Here is a 23528-nt window from a genome sequence, read left to right as displayed (position 1 = left end):
TAGATCTGCCACAATTCACATTGCAAACATTAAAGAGAATTTCCTACCTAGTTATTACAATGTGTTTTTGAGTTGGATCATGGCATATATTAATAGTGGATCTGTTCATCTGTGTTACCATCAGAGAATGACTTATTTTGAAGTGCTCATGGCTTTCATTCTCTTGTCACTACATGATGCAGACCATTTGGCTTATGAAGTGTATCATTAATTTTGTTTCAGTTAATGCATTGAAAATATATTATTCCATTTCATAAAGGGCAGCTAAAGGCACAAAACAATTATTTGGTGCTTAGGTACTACTTAAAAGAAAGTGACCTGGGGCAGAAGTTCAAGTGCATTAAGGAGTGCAAAGACACTTCTGGCTGGGTTGTGGCTGCACTCTGCATGGCCTCAGGAGGCATTGGCCAGTCCTGTTCTTTCTGCCTGCCCAAAGGTAGGAGATAAGTAAAGGGCCCCCATTTCGGCCTGTGGCTGCCACCACTCCCTAACTGGCGTGTCTGAATGATCCCTACATGCCTCCCATCCCTCATATATACAGAGCTGCTGAACGCAAGTAGCACTGTAGTCGCAGGGGCTGCCTTAGTTCTCTGTGGAGAGACCTGCAACAATTCGAATAGTGTAAAGCAGGTGCAAAGTGCAAAAAATTGCAGAAATGGTGTACTTTTTGCACTTTTGACCCTGCCTTCCACAAAATAAATAACCCCTCAGAACTGTCTTCCCACTTGCTCCTTCGCACTAGATCAGTGTTTCTACAGTGGGGCACAATGTACCAATATCCAAACCTGTAACCTGAATGGATTTTGGATCTTTTGGATTTCTTTTAACTACATATAGACTATTTAGTAGGGATGCACCGAATCCAGGATTCGGGCTTTTTAAGCAGGATTCGGATTCGGCAGAATCCTTCTGCCCGGCCGAACCGAATCTGAATCCTAATTTGCATATTGTGTGACTTTTAGTCACAAAACAAGGAAGTAAAACATTTTTCCCCTTCCACCCCTAATTTGCATATGCAAATTAGGGCTCGGATTCGGTTCGGTATTCAGGCAAATCTTTTGTGAAGGATTTGGGGTTCGGCCCAATCTTAATGGATGCCCCAGTAATTGGCACTGAAGTCTTGCAGTGCTCTCTTCCTGTTTCTCAATCCAACATGACACTATCCTCATAGTATTTGTTTGCCTCTCTGTGTCTGTAGGTTTCCACTGAGTACTAGAGTTTCCTCCTACACTCCTAAAACATACATGCAGTTTAATTGGCTCCTGGTAAAACTGACCATAGTGTGTGTGAATGTGATAGGGACCTTAGCATGTAAGCACCACTGGGGCAGGGGCTGATGTGAGTAATGTATAATCTCTGTAAAGAATTTGCCAGAATTGGGCTTCTTACTAAAAATAAATAATAAACAGTATGCATACATACATACAGTATCATGGCTAACTATGAATGTAACTTTGTTGAATTTACCATCTACTCTAGGCTCAAGCAACTTGGGTATATCCATGGCACAAGTGTCTGCAATGTCGATATTCTGCGATCGGCTTTTTGTTGGAACTACAAGCGGAGTGATCCTTTCCATCCCATTTTCCAGAGGTAAGACTTCTGCAGTAAATCAGCTTGTTGTATTTTTGGTACTGGAACTTGAGACAGATGCATTAATAACACCATAGTAACTTGGCTGAATTGTCTTTGCAGAACAGACCAAACACTGCACAGAGGAAGATAAAAGCCAAGAGGAGAATGTGCCCCACAGGGCCGTATATTGTTCAATAGAATACGCTCAAGTCTGCTTCCACGGCCACAGAGATGCTGTTAAATTTTTTGCCTGTGTCCCAGGTATGAATAAAATTGAATAATTTTCTTACTGTTTATGAAATATCGACTATATGTAAAAACTCAACTTTAATGGAACTGTTGGGATGCAGATTTGATATGAACCATATTTTTCTCTCATTGTCCAATGCATTTGTTGACCGTTTTTTCCTCATCTCTTCAATTCATTAAGAACAATAACCTGATAAAATCTCAATATTTCCTTAAGAGTAAGAATTTTGTGACTGATGTACTGTACATTCTTTTCATACATTAGTCCTGTGACTGGATCTTTACATAAGGTCAACAGGGAGTGCCTGCTCCATAAAGCCCTACAGGTAGAGCTGCTTAATCCACATGGTGGGGCAGACAAGCTCCTTGGATTCACTAATGCCATTAGACAAGTTGCCATTGGTTCCTATATGAGTATGTTTCATGCCTATTACTCACTCAGGTGTTTTGCTCCATGGGGAACTACTCTACAAACTTAACTGATATTCTTTCATGGTAATACTAGGTTCATCTTGCAATGTAATGTAGTGAGTACAATTAATGATAAATATTGTTCTTTCAGGTTGCATCAACCCTTCCTCATCAGAAGGGAACAGTAAGAGCATAGGAAACTCCAGCGTGCTGGTCATGAGTGGAGGGGAAGGATATATTAACTTCAAGATAGGTATGTAGAGGAGTGGGATTTTTCTGTCTGCATGACATTGCCAAATCCGGAGATGCAACTAGTATTAATATTGGTCTTGTACGTATGCCCCCCAAAGAGGCACAGCATTTCTTCACTTCTTGAATTAAAGATGGTTGTTAAACTTGGAAGAAATGAAGAAGTCTTGTCTGTGTGGACATTGCACATGTGCCTGTTGTTGAGTGGATTCTGATGGACTTGTGCTTTAGCAATTGAAGTTAAAGGAGAAGGAATGTGTAATCACTGGCATTTTGCTATCCCCCTCGAGTGATTTATAATCACTTACTTGATACCCCAGGCCGGTGCATTCGTTTGTGGAAAACCACATCTGTATAAACAACACATTACCAATTTCTTCAGCTTCTTTCTTCTACCCATCGGCCTCAGTCAGGCACAGTAGCAGGAAAAGTCCAACTTAAAAGCAAAAACTGACTTTACTCTCTACTGTGCATGCATCCCCAACCAGAGCCAAAGACCAGAAGAGGAGAAGATTTGGTGCTCTTTAAGAAGTACCCCAGGTACCATTATCCGCAAACAGGAACACCATCCTGGGGTATCAGTTAAGTGATTATAATCAGTGGGCAGTCCCTAACAATTTGGCACCCCCAGTAAATATACTTTTCTTTAAGCTGAATGGGTGCCGAGTACTGTACATATAGGGGCCCATTTACCTAGCTCGAGTGAAGGAATAGAATAAAAAAAACTTTGAATTTTGATACTGTCGTCACTATTTATGTCACTGTCGGACACATTTTTGTGATGTCTGTATTTAGGGCAAACTCACAGGTTGTGACAGAATAATGAAATTCATGAGCCTTTGTCTGTTACATTAATTTTTTTCACTAAAGTGTTTTACGCTAAATCTGAGCACAGATAAAAAGGCAGCTTAACAGGGGGACTGGGATATTGTCATGGGAAAACCTGTTTTTTTTTTGTTTTTTTTTTTAAACACATCAATTAATAGTGCTGCTCCAGCAGACATCTGCAATGAAATCCATTTTTCAAAAGAGCAAACTGATTTTTTATATTTAATTTTGAAATCTCACAAGAGGCTAGACATTTTGTCAGTTTCCGGGAGACCCCAGTCGTTTGACTTGTGCCCTGATAAAGTTCAGTCACTCTTTACTACTGTACTGCAAATCTGATTGATATCAACCCCCCCCCCTCCAGTAGCCTATCAACAGAACTATGGAAGGTAACCAGATAGCAGCTCCCTAACACAAGATAACCGCTAGATTTAAGAACAACACTCAATAGTAAAATCCAGGTTCCACTGCAACTCCTTCAGTTACATTGAGTAGGAGGAAACCACAAAATGACCTGAGATGGCTGCCTACACTCCAATATTACAACTAAAAAATATACACTTGTTGGGTTAGGAAGGAAATTTTATATGGTAGAGTAAATGTATTTAAATTGTAATTTAGAAATAAAAACTACAGCATAAAAATCATGTCAGAATCCCTTTAAAGTTGTGCAGGCTGTGATACCGTATGAGCATGTGTGTCTCCCATCCTGTTGTACAGAAAGACATACGGTGACATATTCTTTGTACACCATGCGTGGGTTTATTTTGGGAAGCATAAAGTTCCAGGACCTACTGGACCCTTAGTCAGGAGCCTATGAAACACTGCAGTTTTAGTTTTGAACACTTGCTCTTTTATTATTTGTCATTAATACATTTTGCTTGGCACCCCCAAGTGTATGTATTTACTTACCTGAAACCCCGGGCTGGTGCTCCTATTAGCAGAAAACTGCACCGGCCCGGGGTTATTCCAGCGAGTACCACAGAGCGCTTCTCTTCTGGCTTCTCCAGGCTTCAAATTTCCCAGGGCAGACGCATGCGCAGTAGAATGAAAAAGCCGAATCTTTCGTTAAAGTTTGGCTTTTCACTCTAATACGAATTCGCAGCTGCGGGAAGACAGAAGAAGCTGGAAGAGAAGCAATCCGTGGTGCTCACTGGTGTTTCAGGTAAGTAAATACAATCACTTGGGGTGCCTAACATTTGGCACCCCCAAGTGGTTAACGATTTTCCTTCTCCTTTAACGCTCACCACACTTTTCCTTTGGACACGTTTGCATATTCGGTTGAATCTGATGCCTTCAGCAGACCAGTTACTAAATTGCTTAATTTTATACATTTAAGCTGTGGCTTATGGGTTATGGGTTTAAGTGTTTGGTCATGGGTTCCCGTTCCACCTCAAGGGAAAGCATTAGTTAACGCAGCCCATGCATTGCTATGTGTTTGTGCTTGGAAACACTGAACAAAGGTTGACCATAACTTGATAGTTTACATCTGCATTTGTTGATTCAATGTATTGCCATCCCACGTTGCATTTCTCATATTCTTTTCCTTGTTTGCTGTGGATCTAGGGGATGAAATGGGAGACACAGACGAAGGGTATGGAGAGCTATTACTCCCAAATCCAAGGCACAGGAGATCGGAAAGGAGTCATCTCATAGTCTGGCAAATGCAGACCTGACAGCGGAGTTGCAGATAAACACTAATGTGCAAAACAACCATATGCTGAGAACACTGGACAGGAATTCTAATTATTGGTTGGCAGCTAATGGAGAAGGCTCTTTATGTCTCTGTGACCATTACATCTCCTGACTACATACAAAGTACTGTGCCTTAATGTAAAGTGAACGTGACATTTTGGACTTCTTGCAGTGCTGCACTGCCCTAAGAAGAAAGTCCACTCTGGATGCAATTTATCTCCTGCATTTGTGTGGATAACATTTATATCTCAGAGATGAGATTGTTGTGCTGTATTTTGCAGTGTTGCACTTTGAAATGCCTGCATAAGAGCTTGGCCTCGAATTTGTCATAAATTGGAAACGTCTTCATTCTGTCCAGTGTCTGTCTGGCTGCAGCTAACATTCAGACGTTCTTGCTGTACACCTGAAACACACACATTATATATATTTTAAATTGTCCTTTTGTGATGTTATCAAGTTCACTCTGTGCTGGTGTTGGTATCCCCTCTGGACATTGGATCTCAAACTGAGGAACTGGGCTCCACTAGTTCTTTTCTTGGGGATGTAATAGCACATCTGTCCGACACTGAATGAGTTAACTTTCTCTGGATCCTCTTAAGGAGGAGCCGGATTTGGGTTAATATGGGTGGGGGGTTCATTGCTCTTCTGTCTGGCACTGAGGCATCTCAGCAAGGAGCCAAATGTGGCTTGCGTTAGTGTGAGGGAGGTGCCATGCTCCTGGCCAGCAATGAACGAGTTAAACTTCTCTAGACTCACTATGTTTACAGGTGATAAGAGAAAGTGAACAATTGTATTTGATCTCAGGGCCCATTATTCTCTGCCTTAAACTAAACCAGCATATGTCTGTTCCATTACTACGCCTGGAAGGATTTACTGGACTTCAGCAAATGGGACAAAGCAGAAGTCAATAAATAAGAAAACGAGGTGAATATAGAACTTTTCTCATGCCTTTTCTTATAGAATTACATGTGTTTAATCCACTGAGCACCACAGAGAAATCTCTTAATTGTGGGATCATAAAAATAATGTAGCACGTTGTACTAAACACAAAGCAGTGTGCACTCTAGCCCAAGCCCTAAGGGTCAGTGCACACCGGCAGATTCGGGGAGATTAGTCACCCGGCGACACATCTCCTCTTCTTTGGGGCGACTAATCTCCCTGAATTGCCTTCCTGCCGGCTAAAACTTAAATCGCCTGCAGGATGGCACTCGGAGCGATTCGTTTTTGACAAGGAAACTTTGGGCGACTTCGGAAAATGAAACGCTCCGAGCGCCATCCCACCGTGGATATACATCTTAGCCGACAGGAAAGCAGGAGAGGCAGTTCAGGGAGATATATCGCCCCGAAGAAGTGGAGATTTGTCGCCGGGCGACTAATCTCACCAAATCTGCCTGTGTGCACTGAAAAGTGTTTCTATTCTTAAGTAGCCTGATGTTGTTAGACTACAACTCCCAACATGCATCGTTCCTTCATGAATAGATTGAAGGATGCAGGGAGCTGAAGTTTAGAAACATCTAGGAGCATCCGATCATGTAACCGCTGTGTTTAAAATACCAAACTACAGCGTTTATACTGATTTGAAGTTGTACATGTAAAATCTGTTCTACCATTTGTTAATGATAAAAGTACGCTGAAGTTCTATTTCAAAAGCCAAATGCTAATTTGAAGCACACAATATAGAGAAGCAAAATGCATGCATATTCTTCAGTATTAAATCTAATCAAAAGGTTCTGCTCTTTTATTCTTTTACTGCATACTATTTTTTTTTTTAACTAGATGATTTGCTTTTGGTTCTGGTTGCTGTAGTGGTCCTTGTTATTAAATATGACTTATTTAACATACCAGGGAGGCCCATTTATTAAAGGTTGAATTTTAGTGGTATTGGAGTTTTTTTGAAAACACGACTTTTATTTCTCAAAAATCACAAATGCCATGAAAGTTATTAAAATATCCAAATTTAATAAAACGGAATGGAAAGAAACGCTAAATGATGCACTAAAGGATGCGCAAAAAACTATGAAAACAGTTAGGGGACCTGTTATCCAGAATGCTGGGGAACTATGTTTCCGTAATTTGGATATTCCTACTTATAAGTCTACTAAAAAAATCATGTAAACATTAAATAAATCCTGTAGAATTAAGTCAAAGGCAACAGGACATTTAGGGGGTTATTTATCAAAGCTCAATTTTAGAGTTTTATATACCTTGAATAAACTCACAACTTGAATGGTTTCAAATTTTACAAAAAAGCTGGGAATCGGAAAAACTCAAATCGGAAAGTTCAGGGTTAACAACCCAATAACTTGAATTGATCGAGTTTTCGGCAGGGAAAAAACTTGAATCATCCGAATTGATTGAGTTTTCAGGCAAAACCCTCCAAAAAACGTGAACATCCTGGAGGCTATTTACATCTTCAAATGGTTTAATGGACCTCTATCATTGACTTCTACGTGGCCTAGACAGGTTTTAGATGTTGTTTTTTTTCAGTTATGAGCTATTTCCAGGGTCAGGATATAATACATCTCAAGAAAATCAAATTTTGACAAAAAAATGAACTCAAAAACTAAAATTTTCGTGGAAAACCCATCTTGAACCTTAGATTTATTTTTTCCTTGAAAATGTTTCAGCACTTATCTAAGTGTCTTTTTCAGTTCAACTGAAGTGATGGGGAATTCTCCGGCATTTAAACCCATGAGGGTCGTAAAGGGACAGACATCCAATCACAATGGTTCCATTGAACTTCAGTAAGGTGTTGGCTGAAACTCACAGAGGTGTGAGAATGTGATCCAGTCTCAATGGTACCGTTGAGTCAGGTGTTAATCTTTCAATATACATGACTGGAAGTGGGCATTGTGAAGCCGCCGCCCCTTCCTCTGTTCAGGGATGGTTTTTCCACTTTGGCATAAATGGCCTCATTCACACCTCTTTCAAACCATCTGTCTGCTGCATCCAAAATGTGCACATTGTTGTCCCCAACGGGGAGTCCCATTTCCTTGAGATGTAAATAGACTGCCGAGTCTAGTCCTGAAGAGTTAGTCCTTCTATGTTGTGCCATTCTCTTACAAAGCAGTTGTTTTGTCTCCCCAATGTATAGATTAGAGCACTCGTCACTAGACAGCATAGACCACATTGCACTTCACGGGCTTTGGGGTCTTTAAGGTGCAACAACTTCTGTCTTAGGGTGTTGCTGGGTTTGAAAATTACATTTTTTATAATGTTCCGGCCACATATGGGATGACTATGTTACTTTGCCTGCTATGCTCATCTCCTCTATTTATTGGTTTGGTCTTTTTGCTTGGCTTTGATTTTGTTTTGATAAAGGTCCAGTCTGGGTAACCACAAGTTTTCAGAACTCCTTTCAGATGTTGATATTCATTCTCTTCTGCACTGATTGCCACAGTTTCAGTGCAATGGTGTAAAGTTCTTATAACCCCCAGTTTATGTTCCAGAGGGATGGATGGGAATCAAACAACAAATACAGATAGGTTTGAGTGGGTTTCCTCTTTACTTCAATATCCAGGTTTCCCCCTACTTTGATAATCATTGCACAGTCCATTTATGCCTAAATGGAAAAACCATCCCTGAACAGAGGAGGGGGCCTGCGACACCGCTTGTCATCAACCTACAAAGCCGCTTTGACATCCTTACCCCTGCTGCTACACAACAATTCACACTCCCAGTCATGTACACTGAAATATTAACACCTGCCTTAATGAAAATCGTGGCACCATTGTGACTGGATTACACATTCACACGTCTGTGAGTTTCACCTTCCTGAAGTTTAATGGAACCATTGTGATTGGATGTCTGTAACTTTACTACCCACACAGGTTTAAATGACGGGGAATTCCCTACCAATTCAGTGGAACTGAAGAAGCCACTCGGTTAGTGGTGAATGTTTAAAAAAAAAAAAAAAGTTCTAAGGAAGGGAAATCAAAAAAGTGTTCGTAAGATAAGTAACCTAGAAGTGGCGGTCGATAAATTTGTAAAACACCGTATAAACAGCAAATGCTCAAAGGCAGATGTTACCGTCTCTGAATGTGTTGTAAGTCCGACAATTTTCTAAAATGTCGGATATCTTTTCGTCGGGCAGACAACATTTTACCGAGCGTTTCCAAAAGACAATTTGACTGACATTTTCATTTTGGAGAGCCTAATGTGTCGGAAAAATTGTCGGCAAAACAAATGAGATCGCGAGCAGTTCATGAAAATGTCGGGAAAAGTGGCGCAGAAAAAACACGCCTACTTTTAACGACACTATTTCAAAAGTGTTGTACACATTGGAAAATTGGCGGGTATATGCTTTGAGTTTGACGGCTGTTACTATGACACTTCCTACGACATTTTTTCGTTCCCGAAACTTTTGTGAATTCCCCCTAAATGTCCATTTGACTTTGACTTAATTCTTCTAAATACTGTATATTATGACCTAGATAAGGTTTAATTATATCTTAGTTTGGATCAAGTACAAGGTACTGTTTTATTATTACAGAGAAAAATAAAATAATTAAAAAAATGTGGATTATTTGGATAAAATGGAGTAGATGACCTTTCTGATCTTTTTGGATAACTGGATAAAGGATCCCATACCTGTGTCTCTAAAACCTCTAGAAATTTGCCCTGGGTGCAGGTTCTTTTATACATGTGCCCAAACGGTTGCACTTGGTGGGACCTGCTTCCATTCAGGCATGAGCATAAGTGAAGTTCGTAACTGATGTTGGCTCATGTCTGGTTTGCACTGTTCCTGTTGCTTCTGACTTTCCACCTTTTAAATGTCTGACCTCGGCCCCTTAAAAGCAGTTGCTTTGTGTGGCTATGGTTTTTATTATGTCTACTTTTTAAAGGTATTTTCACTGAAACACTAGCTCATTATAGGAAGGTTCCATTTTGATGGCATCCTCCAAAAACCAGACTCGCATGTCAGGTTGCTAAACGGTAAAGAATGATTCATCAGTCCCTAAAGTAGATTCCAATGATCCAGAGACCAGTGATGGCAACTGTTGGTTATCACCTGCCATTAATCATGGGAGGCTTATACGTGCATATTTACCAATAAAAATTATTCATGATCCCAGTTCTTGTGCTGGCATGTCATATGGCACCTAATAACTTTTAGTAATCACTGGCTAAATTAAACCCATTAGGGTACAAACGACAACACAAAGGGGACGTTTAGTTGCCCACTTAGAAGAACATAAACTGTAGGTCCACATGGTCTTGCGGGTGACCGTATAAGCAAGTTTATTCACAATCACCAAGAATAGTCATCACACAAATCCCATGATTATCAATCAAACAGTGCAAGGGTTCCCGGGCCACTCTGATGTCTACCCTTGTGTTCCTTTTCTTCAGACCAAGGGTTTTGTACTGTGCAGACTCCAGACACAGGGGTCAGCTTTAGATTGAGATAGTATACCCTACTTAACCTAGTGCCCTCTTTCTCTGGGTCCCTAATTGGAGAGGTACCAGTGGAGCACCTGGCCCCTTCCTTACTCTTTCTTGGACTTCAGCTGCTCAACTAACTGGCCTACCACTATTTCTCACCACCTCCAGTGAGCGCCATCAATCTACCCCATCGTTGTCTACTCTAGCTATTGACTCCTTCATGTACCTCTCTGAGGTGTAAAGTATCTGGCTCCCTGGTATCATTCATTCTTATTCTCACAAGCCAAAGAAGAAGTGGCATCCTGCTCTCTCCTTTTTTAATGCTCTCTAGGGAAATCCCCTCCTACAGCTCAGAGGAGAACTTGCTCTAGAACCACCTTAGGGGAATCCCCTACCTAACATATAGGGACTGGAACCAATATAACACTATTCACATATAATCAACTATATCTTCCCTGTACATCCTTAAATTTACATGTCCCTACAGAGTTGGCCTCACATAGTTCAAAAGATGCAATAATTCAAGCAGTTGGATAACCCCACCACCACCACCAGGGTCTGACTGAGCTTACAGGACACAGAGAGAAAACAAATGGGCCCGCTGACCCAGACACAATCTTCATCCAGAAATGCAGTTGCTCCCCAGCTGCCTTCCCTCCCTTGCTCATGGCAACATAAATATAAGGTGCACGCAGTGGAGAGGGGCTGGAGAGTGGGTGAGCAGGCACGCAGGTGGGAGCCCCTGGTAGTAGCCCCAGTGGGCCTTGCAAACACCAGTCTGACGCTGCTTCCCCCAGACGGGCTAGTGAATGACCACTGCCCTCCAGCCTTTGTTACATTACTACTCACAAAGTCAGTTTTAAGTTAAGGCAGAATGTACATATTTCCATAAGGAGGAAGCGCTTATGGTAACAAGAGAAACAGCCAAGTGTGTGGCTTTTTAATGTGCAGAATCTAATTTGGCAATTGTAAATCATGCCACTATGTCCAAGTGCCTCCCCATGGACATCACTGATAGATACACAGGATAGAGTCCTGGACAGAGCCAATTTTTGAAACCAGACCCACAACCCGGACCCAGAACCCGCATTTTTACCCACTTGGACCCGCTACCCGACCTTATCCGCAACCCAATCCGTAACCCACTGACCTTTAAGAAACAGGTTTTGTCAATGTATACCAGAAGTGACATCATTAGAAGTAGGTGTGGTCAGTAAAAAAAAGTTTTGATAACATGTAAAGGAGTAAAACTCGCTATTGATACCTGACCTGTGACCCACAAACCCACAGAACTACAAACCGCATCTATGCCCCACCCAAAAGTTCTACCTGCAACCCACAGGTTAACCGTTTTTTGTGGGTAACCTGTGGGTTAATGATGTGCGGGTCGGGTTTTTCCGCCCTCCCACCCGAGCCCGGCCTCCAGTTTCCTTTTATAGACCCGTTCTGACAATGATGTCCCAAAAGGGGCAGGGCGAGTAGGCGCGCATCTATAAAAGTTCAACTCGGAAGCCGGCATTTGTAAGATCTGGAAAGGGAGATGCGAGGTTGGCCCAAACCCGCCCGACCCGTGGGTATCGGGCCGGCCCATAGATCACTACTGTGGGTGCCCAACCCTCTGCAGGACTCTAACACAGGCTTATAGGGTTGCCTGCCCTGACACCCCCCTGATTGACATGTTCACTGGAAGACGATTTTACCATTAAAATCAGATCTTACCATTTTCCTTTGAACTACAACTTCTAACATTCAACCAAAGCTATGAGAGACAGTTGTAAACCATCAGCTGGATGCCCATCACTGCTCTAAAAGGTTATTTATATCCATACACTGGCCATTTCATTCTGTTCCACATAAGTGTTGGAAAGCCTTATGATAGAGATGCAAGGAATATCCATCCTTTCTGACCCCAGGAAGAGAGGGAGGGCTTGAAATTGGCTAAAACAAAGGAAACTGAATTTCAGACAGGCTGCATTTCCAGGGCTGGGACGGCAGAAGGGGGAGAAACTCCTATTGGAAGACGCTCAGAGCACCAAAAGGATTTGCTATAACTGCAGAAAGACCTCTGAATTGGGGGGATCTAGGACAGAACATCAAATTCTTTCTTTAACTCTCTCAGATATCTCTGAAGAGCATCAGAAGAACAGTATACAGGATATTGGGATTTAAATGTCACACTCTCTAAAATAGCTGTCAGAATGCATTCATATTCAGTACTGGCTTGGGAATCTGTGTGAATCTCTGGTACATGAGCAAATCTCACCGGCAGAGTCAAGACTCAAAGACTGAATTCTTGCTCTTGATAATGATCTGAGGAGGCTAATTCCACCTGGAAAGGGAAAGCGCCATTGGTGTCCACAACCATCTTCCCTGGTCTTCATCAAAAGGTGAATATCATTTAATCTTTCTCGCCTATGCAGCCCACCCTTGCTCTTGATCTTTATTTTACATGGGGATGTCTAACAGATGCTGAATGACAATTAACATTGGCTGTCTTTGGGAGCTGTTATTCAGGAGAATCTGGAGAGACAAAGGTTGAAAAACTACTTTTAAGTGTTTAGAAAAAAAAGAATCTGCACGTTAGAAATCTGCTAAATAGGCATAAGCCAAATATTTAGCTGCTTTTCGAGGTTTGAAAAATGCTGCGTGACAAGTGCCCCATTGACTTCAATGAGTTTGGTGAATTTTTTTTGCCATTTTGCAGATTTTCAGCAAACCAAAACGGGTCCGATTTGCCCATCCCTACTGCTGAATGTCAGCAGGGTAATAAGGAGTAGATTGGGATCTGGGAATCCTGTAGGTTTCATGCCAAATTGCCAGATAATTATAAACCCAACTTGTCAGCAGATTCTATAAATGTTCATTTGATTTGATAAATGTAAATCAAAATCTTTTTATTTTTGTTCGTAGGATTCATTAATCCAGACTGAAAAAAACAACTTTCTTTTGAATCCCCTCTCCTAAAAGTGCTTTTTCAGGGAGATTGTTAAAATTTGATCAATCCCATATCAATCCTACTTCTAAGTATGGCCCTTACAGGTATGGGATCTCTTATCCGGAAATATACAGAATTTGCTCTGAAATAGAAGGCGGCTATTTCCCATAAAGTCCATTTTAGGCAAATGATACAAATACTCTTCTTTCTTTCTTCTCTGTAATAATAAACAGTACCTTGTACTTGATAGCAACTAAGCTGCACGACTCTACAGTATATTGGTGGCAAAATAATCCTGTTGGGTTTATTTAACGTTTAAATGATTTTTGTCAGACTTAGGGGCAGATATATCAAGGGACGAATTTCGAAGTAATGGTGGGTTTTTTTGAACTCCCATAACTTTGAAATTCGAATAAAAAAAGACCAATTGAGTTTTGTTAAAAAAAAATCGAAGTTTTTACTTCTGGTGAATAGGCTGTATTGGAATAGTTCAAATCAACGTTTTAGCACATTCGAAATCATTTAGCAATTCAAATCAAAGTATTTTCCCTAAAAAACTTTGATATTTCAAAGTCCAACAAATGTCTCCAAATAGGTTCTTGGAGGTCCCCCATAGGCTAAAACAGCAATTCGATAGGTTTTAGATGGCGAATGGTCGAAGTTTTAAAGAGACAGTTCATGATAAATTTCGATATTTTGGCCTATTTGATAGCCGAAGCACACAAAAATAGCTCAAAATTTGAATTTTTTTTACTTCGAATTTCCACTTCAACCCTTGATAAATCTGGTGGTGATCCAAATTACTGAAAGATCCCTTATCCAGAAAACCCTAGGTCCCAAGCATTCCGGATAATGGATCCGATACCTGTATTATCCAAGTAAAAACTTTCAAAATTCAAAGGCAACCCAGCGTAATAGAATAAGCTGTAGTTTGTATCCCTTGTTCTTGTTCAATGGGCAAGAAGGAGTTGGAGTAAAGGTGGCCATAGACACACAGATAATATCGTACGAAACAAATTTTCGTCCGATATTCGTTGCGTGTATGGTGGAAAAAGAGCCAACTGATATCGGCAGAAGACTTGGATATCGGTCGGCTCGTCGATCGGGCTGGACGGAAAATTTTGATTGGGTGCCTTTGAAGGGAACCAAACATTGGCCATTGTTAGTGCTGAATCGTCAGATACAAGTAGAATTCTATTGTTTCTTCCCGTATATCTACCTGTATATCTGACGATTCAGCTCTACACGTGTGTATTGAAACGAACGATCTTTCTTGGAAACATCTTTTCCAAGAAAGATCGTAATTGTTACGTCTATGGCCACCTTAACTGTGGTGCAGATTATTAGATATCAGCTACTGATCACTCCATGTAAGAGGTGTAACTTACCTCCACGTTATATCGATTTTTTTTGGTGTATGATAGGATTGGTGATGGTTTTTAGGAAGCTTAACTCCTTAGTTTTAGTTAAGGCTTAAATCTCTATAAAAAAGTGTCAAAGTATTCAATGTCTCTTCTAGAGAACCAGGGATTTATTGATTGTGACCATTGATTGACCAACAGAAATGGCTTTTTAGGTGTTTCTCTCAAGGAACCCAGCCATTTTGGATTTTCGCATTTAACTAGATGCTTGGAAAGTTTTTGTCAGGAGCAACTTTGAAACCGTACAATTATAAAAAACATTTGCGTCTTGTTTAAATCTGCTCTTTCAATTATCATAAAACCTAATAAATGAAACAGGATCACTTTAATCAATGATGTGTATTTTTATCTGCCTTGATGCCAAATTATATATTAATGAATTTTTATTTTTCCCATGAATTAAAGCGGTTGTTCACCTTAGAGTTAACTTTTAGTATGACTTAGAGCGAGTGAAATTCTGAGACAATTTGCAATTGGTTTTCATTTTCTATTAATTGTGGTTTATTTTAGCTTTTTATTCAGCAGCTCTCCAGTTTGCATTTTCAGCAATCTGGTTCCTAGGGTCCAAATGTCCTTAGCAACCATGACTAGATTTAAATAAGAGTCTGGAATATAAATAGGAGAGACCTGAATAGAAAGAAGACTAATAAAAAGTAGCAATAACAATAAACTTGTAACATTACAGAGCATTTCTTTTTAGATGGGGTGACATTTGAAAGCTGGAAATAGTCATAAGAAAATGGCAAATAATTGATAAACTGTAAAACAATAAATAATGAAGACCAGTAACGTAACTGGGGGGGGGGGGGCAGGCCCTGGTGCGGGATGTGCAGCCGGGCCCCCGCCCCCCTCCGTACCAGATTATCTTCCCCCGATTGCACCCGCCGCTGCGCCCGGAAATCGGCAGTACGCAAGCTGCCGGGGGGCCCTGAGGGGGTGCGGGCCCTGGCCCAATTGCACCCCCTGCTCCCCCGGTAGTTCCACCACTGATGAAGACCAATTAGTTGCTTAGGATTAGCAATTCTACAACATACCAAAAGTTAACTTAAATGTGTACCACCCCCACTTAAGGAGAATTCAACCCTAAACTTAAAACAACCCTACTCCCCTACCCTACATAGACCCCCCTCCCCCCAGCCTTAGTGTTACCCCTGGCAAATGCCCCTAACGTTTTACTTACCCCTCGGTGCAGATTCAGGCATCAGAGTTCACGGGCACCATCTTCAGCCCCTTCGTTAACCTTCGGAATGAGACCGGCATGTTGGCGCTTACGCAGTTTGAGCAATTTTCTTTTTCGCGACAACATGTGCATACGAAAATTGCTGAAGCGCTGGTCTCATTCTGACGATTACCGAAGCGCCTCAAGATGCCGCCCTTGAACTCCGATGCTTAAATCTGCACCAAGGGGTAAGTAAAACGTTAGGGCATTTGCCCGGGGTAACACTTGGGTTGAATTTTCCTTTAAGACCACTTTAGTAAGTAACCACCAACCTCAGTGTCCTGAGAAGATCTCCAATTTCATGGCCTTTGAGTTAAACCAACAAACTGTGCATGTAACTAAACATCATCCATGAGAGAGAGATGACTGGAAATGTGTTAGGCTGGACTGTAATGTATCCTTAAGCTTGTTAAAGAAAAAAATTCTAAATGTCATACATGTTCTAAGCATACCAGCCTAGCCTATTACATTTGTTATTTCAAGCCTACTAGTGGAATAAATGGTGATGTCTCTGGATATTAATGATTTTTACTCCAATGACCAGAAATAATGAATTTGGAGAAGTCATTTTCACTCTTTATAACAGGGTCCCCAACATTTTTTACCCTTGAGCCACACAAGCAAGGAAAAAATCCTTGGGGATGATAGATAAAGGCTTTGATAGGCTAATTGGTAGCCCCATGTGGACTGCTACCCTACAGGAGGCTCCATTGGAGTAAACTTGTGTATTTATGCCTCCAAAACATGAATTTAAGCCCAGAACTTCAAAATGGGCACTTACTATTAGACCAATGGGAGCAACATTAATGGGAGTGGAGAGAAACATGTCACGAGCCACTGGTTGGGGATCACTGCTTTATAGCCTGAAGTTTACATGAGACCACCACATGGTTGAAGAAGAATCTACAAGCTCATAATCCTCCATGTTGACTTGTGCTGTAAACTGCCATCATCCCACAAAGGCAAAATGCTTAGTGAAGAACCTCAGATAAACCTCCATGTCATGATTGAGATGTTCACTGACTGACAAATTAGTGGGGGAAAAAAGGTGTTCTTTAATCTCACCAGTTGTCAAGATGATGTCTGTGTGTGTGTTTGTGTGTGTGTGTATGCTAATATCCATATGTTCAGTTTTGTAACATGGCCGTAATCAGTTCAGGGCTTTCCTTCACATCCACAGGAAGCTTTAACCTCTCCCTTTCCTAGTTTTTGCAGAGTATAAACGATGTTTCACGAAGACAGAAAGGAAGGAAGTCCCAGATTCGGGAAGCTCAATTTTCCTGTGGGCCTCTGGATAAATTCTCCAAAAAAACACTTTGCCAAACTGGGCAGACGATGGCCTAGCGCAGCCTCTATCAAGTAAGGTGCCACTTCATTTCTTCTTGTCGTCTTTGTCATGCGTTGCACCATGAGATAACTAAACCATTCCTGGCTTTTTCTGCATTTTTGTTTTGTTCACATTTAAGCAAACTTTTAGTAATTATAAAATGGCTCATTCAAGTAATCTTTTCAATTGGCCTTCCTTTTTTAATTTTTACAGTTTTTGAACTATTTGCCTTTTTCTTCTGACTCTTTCCAGCTTTCAAATGGGGGTCACCGACCCCTTCAAAAAAACTAATCTGTAAGGCTAAACGTGTATTGTTATTGCTACTTTTTATTTCTCATCTTTCTATCCAGACCCTCTCCTATTCATATTCAAGTCTCTTATTCAAATCAATGCATGGTTGCTAGGGCCATTTGGATCTTGACAACCAGACTGCTGAAATTTCAAATTGGAGAGCTGCTGAATAACAAGCTAAATAACTTAAAAACCACAAATAATAAAAAAAATGAAACCAGCTGCAAGTTGACACTCTTGGCAACATACTAAAAAGTTGATTTTAAGGTGGACTCCTTTAATGATTTGAATTCTATAATTGTAACTGATTATTCCACTAGGGGGAAGGTATCATTTTGTTTTTTAGCTGAACATACAGTTGCATTCATGAATAACTATATATCATAAGAAACTAGGTTCCAAGGATAAACAGCCCCATCCATCTTTCAAGCTAATCCTTCTAATGGGCTCCCTAGATGAGACATTCAGTCTTGACCCCTCTACTCTCCAGAATTTCAGCTACTGAAGGTTTGGGTCTCTCCACCATTACTGCCTTAAAAACACTATTAGTGACCTTATAGCCTTCCAATTAACTGTCTGTGACACTGTGCCTAATATGATAAAATTAGAAGGGTGACCTCCCATTTTATTTATTTTAATATCTTTGGAAGTATTCCTGTTTACCAGGTCTGGACTGGGAGTGAACTGGGAGTCAAAATAGGCCCTGGAATTCCAAGTACAAAGAGGCCCAAACAGGTCCCAGCAGCCCACTAAATAGTGTCTAGTCTATGGCACCTGATAGAGGCCCCTTTGGCATTTGCCAGAGCCCACAGATTGCCAATGTTTACATTATATAGCAAATAAAATATTCTATGGCAGCCGAGTGGTTTTACAAAGGTTATGCAATTTGAGGTGACTTCTTATATCCTCATATTTTTCATCAAGTGGTACTTTATTATCTTACATAATTTTCAGTGAGGCTCCTATGTCCAGTTTCAACCACTGCACAGTTTATATTCCTACCCATCGGCATTTCCAATGTACACACCCTACTTTCACATGAATGCAAGTTGAAGATACACATTACAATGCCAAAACGTATCTTTTAAAGGTTTTGTTCACCTTTACATTGAATTTTTGTATGAAGTAGAGAGTGATATTCTGAGTTAATTTGCAATTGGTTTTCATTTTTTATTATTTGTGGTCTATGAGTTATTTAGCTTTTTATTCAGCAGCTCTCCAGTTTGCAATTTCAGCTATGGTCCCAATTACCCTAGCAACCATGCATAGAAGTCAGAATTTTTCACATTTTTGCCCAAAAAGCCTGAAATAGTCGGGTTTTCGGGTTAATTCCAGCACACACCGCAGAAACTTCCAAATAGGATAGGGACCTCTCCCATTGACTTATCTACAACCTTGGCAGGTCTGAGATGCTGGCTTTTCGGATTCTGACTTTTTGCAGTATTGGGCTTTAATAAATCCCAAAAAATTTGAGGGTTTTTTTTCCGCTAAAAATTTTGATGATGTTTTTGAAGAGTGATATACTGAGTTAATCTGAAATTGTTTTTCATATTTTATTATTTGTGGTTTATGAGTTACTTAGCTTTTTATTCAGCAGCTCTCCAGTTTGCAATTTCAGCCATGGTCCCAATTCCCCTAGCAACCATGCATAGATTTGAATAAGAGACTGGAATATGAATAGGAGAGGGTCTGAACAGAAAGATTAATATTAAAACATAGCTTTGTAGAGTTACATTTGTGTTTTAGATGAGGTCAGTATCCCCCATTTGAAAGCTGGAAATAGTCACATGGAGAATTCAAAAACTATGGAAAATAAAGACCAATTGAAAAGATGCTTAGCATTGGCCATTCTATAACATGCTAAAAGTTAACTTAAAGGTGGACCACCCCTTTAATAAGGTGCCATTCTCATTTATATCAAGTCATAATAGGGTTGTATAAATCTTTTAAGGCCCAGGAAACATTCTAACAACCCTTTTTGGCTGACACTTTATGAAAGTATTTACAAGAGCAAAGTCAAATAAATGGTTTTCAGTAATTTATACAGTGCAAGTCTAATATTTCTAAACAAGTCTCAGAAAGGGCTTCAGAGATATTAAATTACCCTTTTGATTAAAAAGTCTGACGAGTCTGGAATTAGCAAGTGAGTAAACAAAAATATTCCCTATTTCCCATGTTTTTCTGAAGAGCTTTGCTACCTACCAGGAAGGGGGTAAACAAAGACAGAATATTTATATATAATATAATATGTCATCGTTATTTATTATGCCTAAGAGCACAAGCTTGCACAGGGAGAGTTTTATTTGCTTTCAGTGTTGGTACATGGAGTTGGCCAGATCATTCCCACATCCACAGTAATGCTTCAGAGCCAAGGGTTAATGGAGTTCATTTTTTATATACCTTAGACTGTAAGCTCCACTGACTTGGCAGCTGATGTGAATGATAAACAATCTCTGTAAAGCACTGCAGAAATGTGTAGGTACTGAGTATTTAATTAAAAAATGTCCAACCAAACTAGAATCCACAATTTGACCTTATTTTAAATGTAGCAAAAATTCGATATATGATGTATCGATATATGTTATTTTCCTGAACTGTTCAATGTTTTCGGGCTCTTTCCAGAAAAGTCCGAATTTTTCAAATTTTTGCCCAAAAAGTCTGAAATAGTTGGATTTTCGGGTTAATTCCAGTGCAGACCACAGAAACTTCGAAATAGGATAGGGACCTCTCCCATTGACTTATCTAGAACCTCGGCAGTTCTGAGATGCCGGCTTTTCGGATTCTGACTTTTTGCAGTATTGGGCTTTAATAAATCGTAAAAAAATTAGAGGTTTTTTTTCACTAAAAATTTGGATTTTATAGCAAAAAAAACCCTCAAATTTCTCTAGTTTTTTTGCATTCGGACTTTAATAAATAACCCTCTAATGTGCCGCATTTCTACTCTAATTCTTTGTGAAGATTAGTTCTCCTTTAAACTTTATCCAGCCTTTGTTTTTATTTAAACTGTATGTTTTAACACTGGTCGACAATGCTTGCAGTTACCACCTTCCCCAATGAATTCAATAGCTGGCTGCTGTATTTGCATTTTTAGATACATCTCTACTGCACTTGAAATTTCCCTCTGGGACAATGCAGTCTGTCCATAGTTACGAAATGACATAGTTTGCTGTTGTGGCCCAAAACACAGGCTAATACCTAACTTTGAAATATGATTCTCTCTGACATGGCAGTAACCCTATTACATTAAAGGAACGGTAACATCAAATAATGAAAGTGTCCTAAAGTAATGAAAATATAATGTACTGTTGCACTGCACTGGTAAAACTGTGTTTGCTTCAGAAACTCTACTATAGTGCTGTGTAGCCATGGGAGCAGCCATTCAAAGCTGAAAGAAGGAGAAAAGGCACAGGATGCACAGCTGATAACAGATAAACTCTGTAGTATACAATGGGATTCTTAAGAACTTATTTGTTATCTACTATTAGCCACCTGGCCATTTTTGACCCAGATAGCCTGGTATTTTGAAGGATGCCTGGGTCAAAACTTCCTGTCCGGTTTTCCAAATAAGGAAAACCACTCAGGATTCCCCATGATTGACACAGCAATCTGCAAATCGCCGATCGCCCCGTCAAGGCCCTCCCCCTTGCCATCATGGCCCCGCCCCTCTCACCATGGCCACGCCCCTATACTTCACAAACCCTGCTGCATCACGGCCCCACCCCCTACCCGGTCTCCACTGGGGGAAAAGGTGTCAACCCTAACTGCTATGTGTCCTGTGCTTCAATGGCTGCCCCATGGCTACATAGCAGCTTGTTTATATAAACTATAATTGTTTTTCTGAAGCATACACACCAGTTTTTACCAGTGCAGGGCAACACAACATTATATTCAGCGCCGGATTTGCTGGACCGTGGCCCCTAGGCCGCATGGTCTGCGTGGTCCTAGCACCCACACTACCTCACGCAGGCACAAGATCGCTGACATGCAGATGCCAGAGCACTGGGGAGCAGTACGTGCTCCCCATAGAGCGGCTGGGCGACATGCCTCCCTGAAAAATGTGCCGCCCTAGGCCTGGCCTTATGTGGCCTTGCCACATATCAGGGCCTGATTATTTTGTCTTTCCTTTCAAACACTTAGATTTTTTGGTGTTACTGTTCCTTTAAGTAGAAACGGGATGTAATACTAATAGCAAATTAGTCATCATACTGAGCTTGTACGTAAAAGCCTGCCTGCCTTGATAATGCTTGAGATATATAGTATTGTAAGATATTTTTCTCTTTGCTCTACTCATAGGCCTCCCCTTCTGTGTTGATATATTTATTGTGTGTGCTGGGAGCCGGGACAGTGGTCGAGCTGGGTTACATTTCCCATCCCTCCATCCTGTTGCCTGGTCACATGACAGATATTGGAATGGTAGGAAATGGGAGGGTAGGTACCGAGGAGTTTGAGCTGTATCATTTCCGTTGAACTATAGAAATACAGGCGGATACAAGAGATGCTTTCCACATTCCACTGGTCATACGTGTATAGGTGTCAGCTGCACATTTCCTAGATTTCCCAGCCCTGTTGAGGAAGGAGTAAATCTCATTAACAAGAATATTCTTCTTTGGAATATTTGTGAGCCTACAGTAAGTCATTTCTGAGGTTTGGCCTGGAACTGATGAACACATTAGGGGTCAGAGGGTGCTGAGGAGGATCAATGTCTTTTGTCAGCTGTTCAGCCATAAACACAGAGATTTGTGCATAGTGTTTGGCGAGTTCTTTACCACCCGAGTGCTGCCAGACACTACCAGGTGTAGCAACAGGAACATTCCACAGCCCTGACAATATACAAGAGTTCAGTAGTTCTAAAGCACATTCTGGAACAAATGGCCGATGGGATTGATGTTTGCTTAGCATGGAGGCTAAATACAGTCGCCTGCAGAACGGGCTACAACTGCTGCTAAATAACAAACTCCTTCTGTAACACGTAAATAAGCTTCTGAGAAGTCAGAACTAGCTTAGAAATATAAACACACACAAAGCAGGACTGCAGGTTCATATTCATACCTACATCATCTAAAGTCTATTATAGTGCTGAATATCTCCAATGCCTGTTCTGGTTTGTAATACAGAAATAGGGGCTAAAGCTGGAGGCTACAGCTGGCATAACATGGTCATACAATGGAGTCATTAATGAGCAAACTGTGCAATCATCTCATATTCGAATATTCACATACTATTGTAATGGCAACAAGTGACCCAAGAGATCAATCATCTAATATTTATGGAAAACATCTCCCTAATATGGCAAAAAAAAAAATCTTCATAAATGCTACAAAATACATTAATGTTCTGCAATGTTCACATATAACATTGGTGTGCCAGCAATGGCTTCTAGATAAGAATTAGCAGCACCCTCCTGTAGTATAAAAGGCAAGACAAGGATAATATATATATTATATAATATTATATATGCAATATTATATATGCAATATTATTATAGGTATGGGACCTGTTATACAGAATGCTTGGGACCTTGAGTTTTCATTATAAGGGATCTTTCCATAGATCTCCTTAGATCTCTTATAGAGATCTAAAGTCTCCTAAAAATCATTTAAAAATTAAATAAACCCAATAGGCTGGTTTTGCTTCCAATAAGCATTAATTATATCCTAATTGGGATCAAATATAAGCTACTGTTTTATTATTACAGAGAAAAAGGAAATCATTTTTAAAATATTGAATTATTTCATTAAAATGGAGTCTACGAGAGATGGCTGTCCTGTAGTTTGGAGCCATCTGGATAACGGGTTTCCGGGTAACGAATCCTATACCTTTATTACTAGTTCCTTTTCAAACTTTTGAGTAGCAGTACTCACTGAATATGTCAGGCTCTGATCATTTGATCAAATAAAGGTATTTTATAATACAAGAGTAGGCTGTTAATTCTTAGCATTAGAT

At 40.4% G+C, this 23528-nt stretch overlaps 1 protein-coding gene and 1 pseudogene across 4 annotated transcripts in view; both read left to right on the top strand.

The window, feature by feature from the left end:
• Positions 1 to 6886, top strand: part of LOC108696683 — a 58955-nt pseudogene extending 52069 nt beyond the window's left edge. The window contains exons 26-29 of the transcript XR_005962503.1: positions 1480 to 1593; positions 1696 to 1836; positions 2387 to 2488; positions 4879 to 6886. The product of XR_005962503.1 is annotated as a C-Jun-amino-terminal kinase-interacting protein 4-like (transcript). The remainder of the gene's footprint in view (positions 1 to 1479; positions 1594 to 1695; positions 1837 to 2386; positions 2489 to 4878) is intronic.
• Positions 6887 to 11912: 5026 nt separating this feature from the next.
• Positions 11913 to 23528, top strand: part of rasip1.L (Ras interacting protein 1 L homeolog) — a 35149-nt gene continuing 23533 nt past the window's right edge. Inside the window, exons 1-2 of one of the 3 annotated variants that reach the window (XM_018226267.2) lie at positions 11913 to 12779; positions 17174 to 17326. In XM_018226267.2, the coding sequence (XP_018081756.1) occupies positions 17193 to 17326 (134 nt within the window). In that variant the 5' untranslated portion in view covers positions 11913 to 12779; positions 17174 to 17192. Of the gene's footprint in view, positions 12780 to 17173; positions 17327 to 21878; positions 22014 to 23528 lie in introns of those variants that run through there. The other 2 variants (XM_018226268.2, XM_041569512.1) reach the window with 2 other exon arrangements.

Source organism: Xenopus laevis, chromosome 7L (genome assembly GCF_017654675.1).
Source record: "Xenopus laevis strain J_2021 chromosome 7L, Xenopus_laevis_v10.1, whole genome shotgun sequence".
NCBI classification, from domain to species: Eukaryota; Metazoa; Chordata; class Amphibia; order Anura; family Pipidae; genus Xenopus; species Xenopus laevis.
The sequence above is the reverse complement of the archived record's forward strand: the minus strand, read 5'-3'. Positions and strand labels throughout refer to the sequence as shown.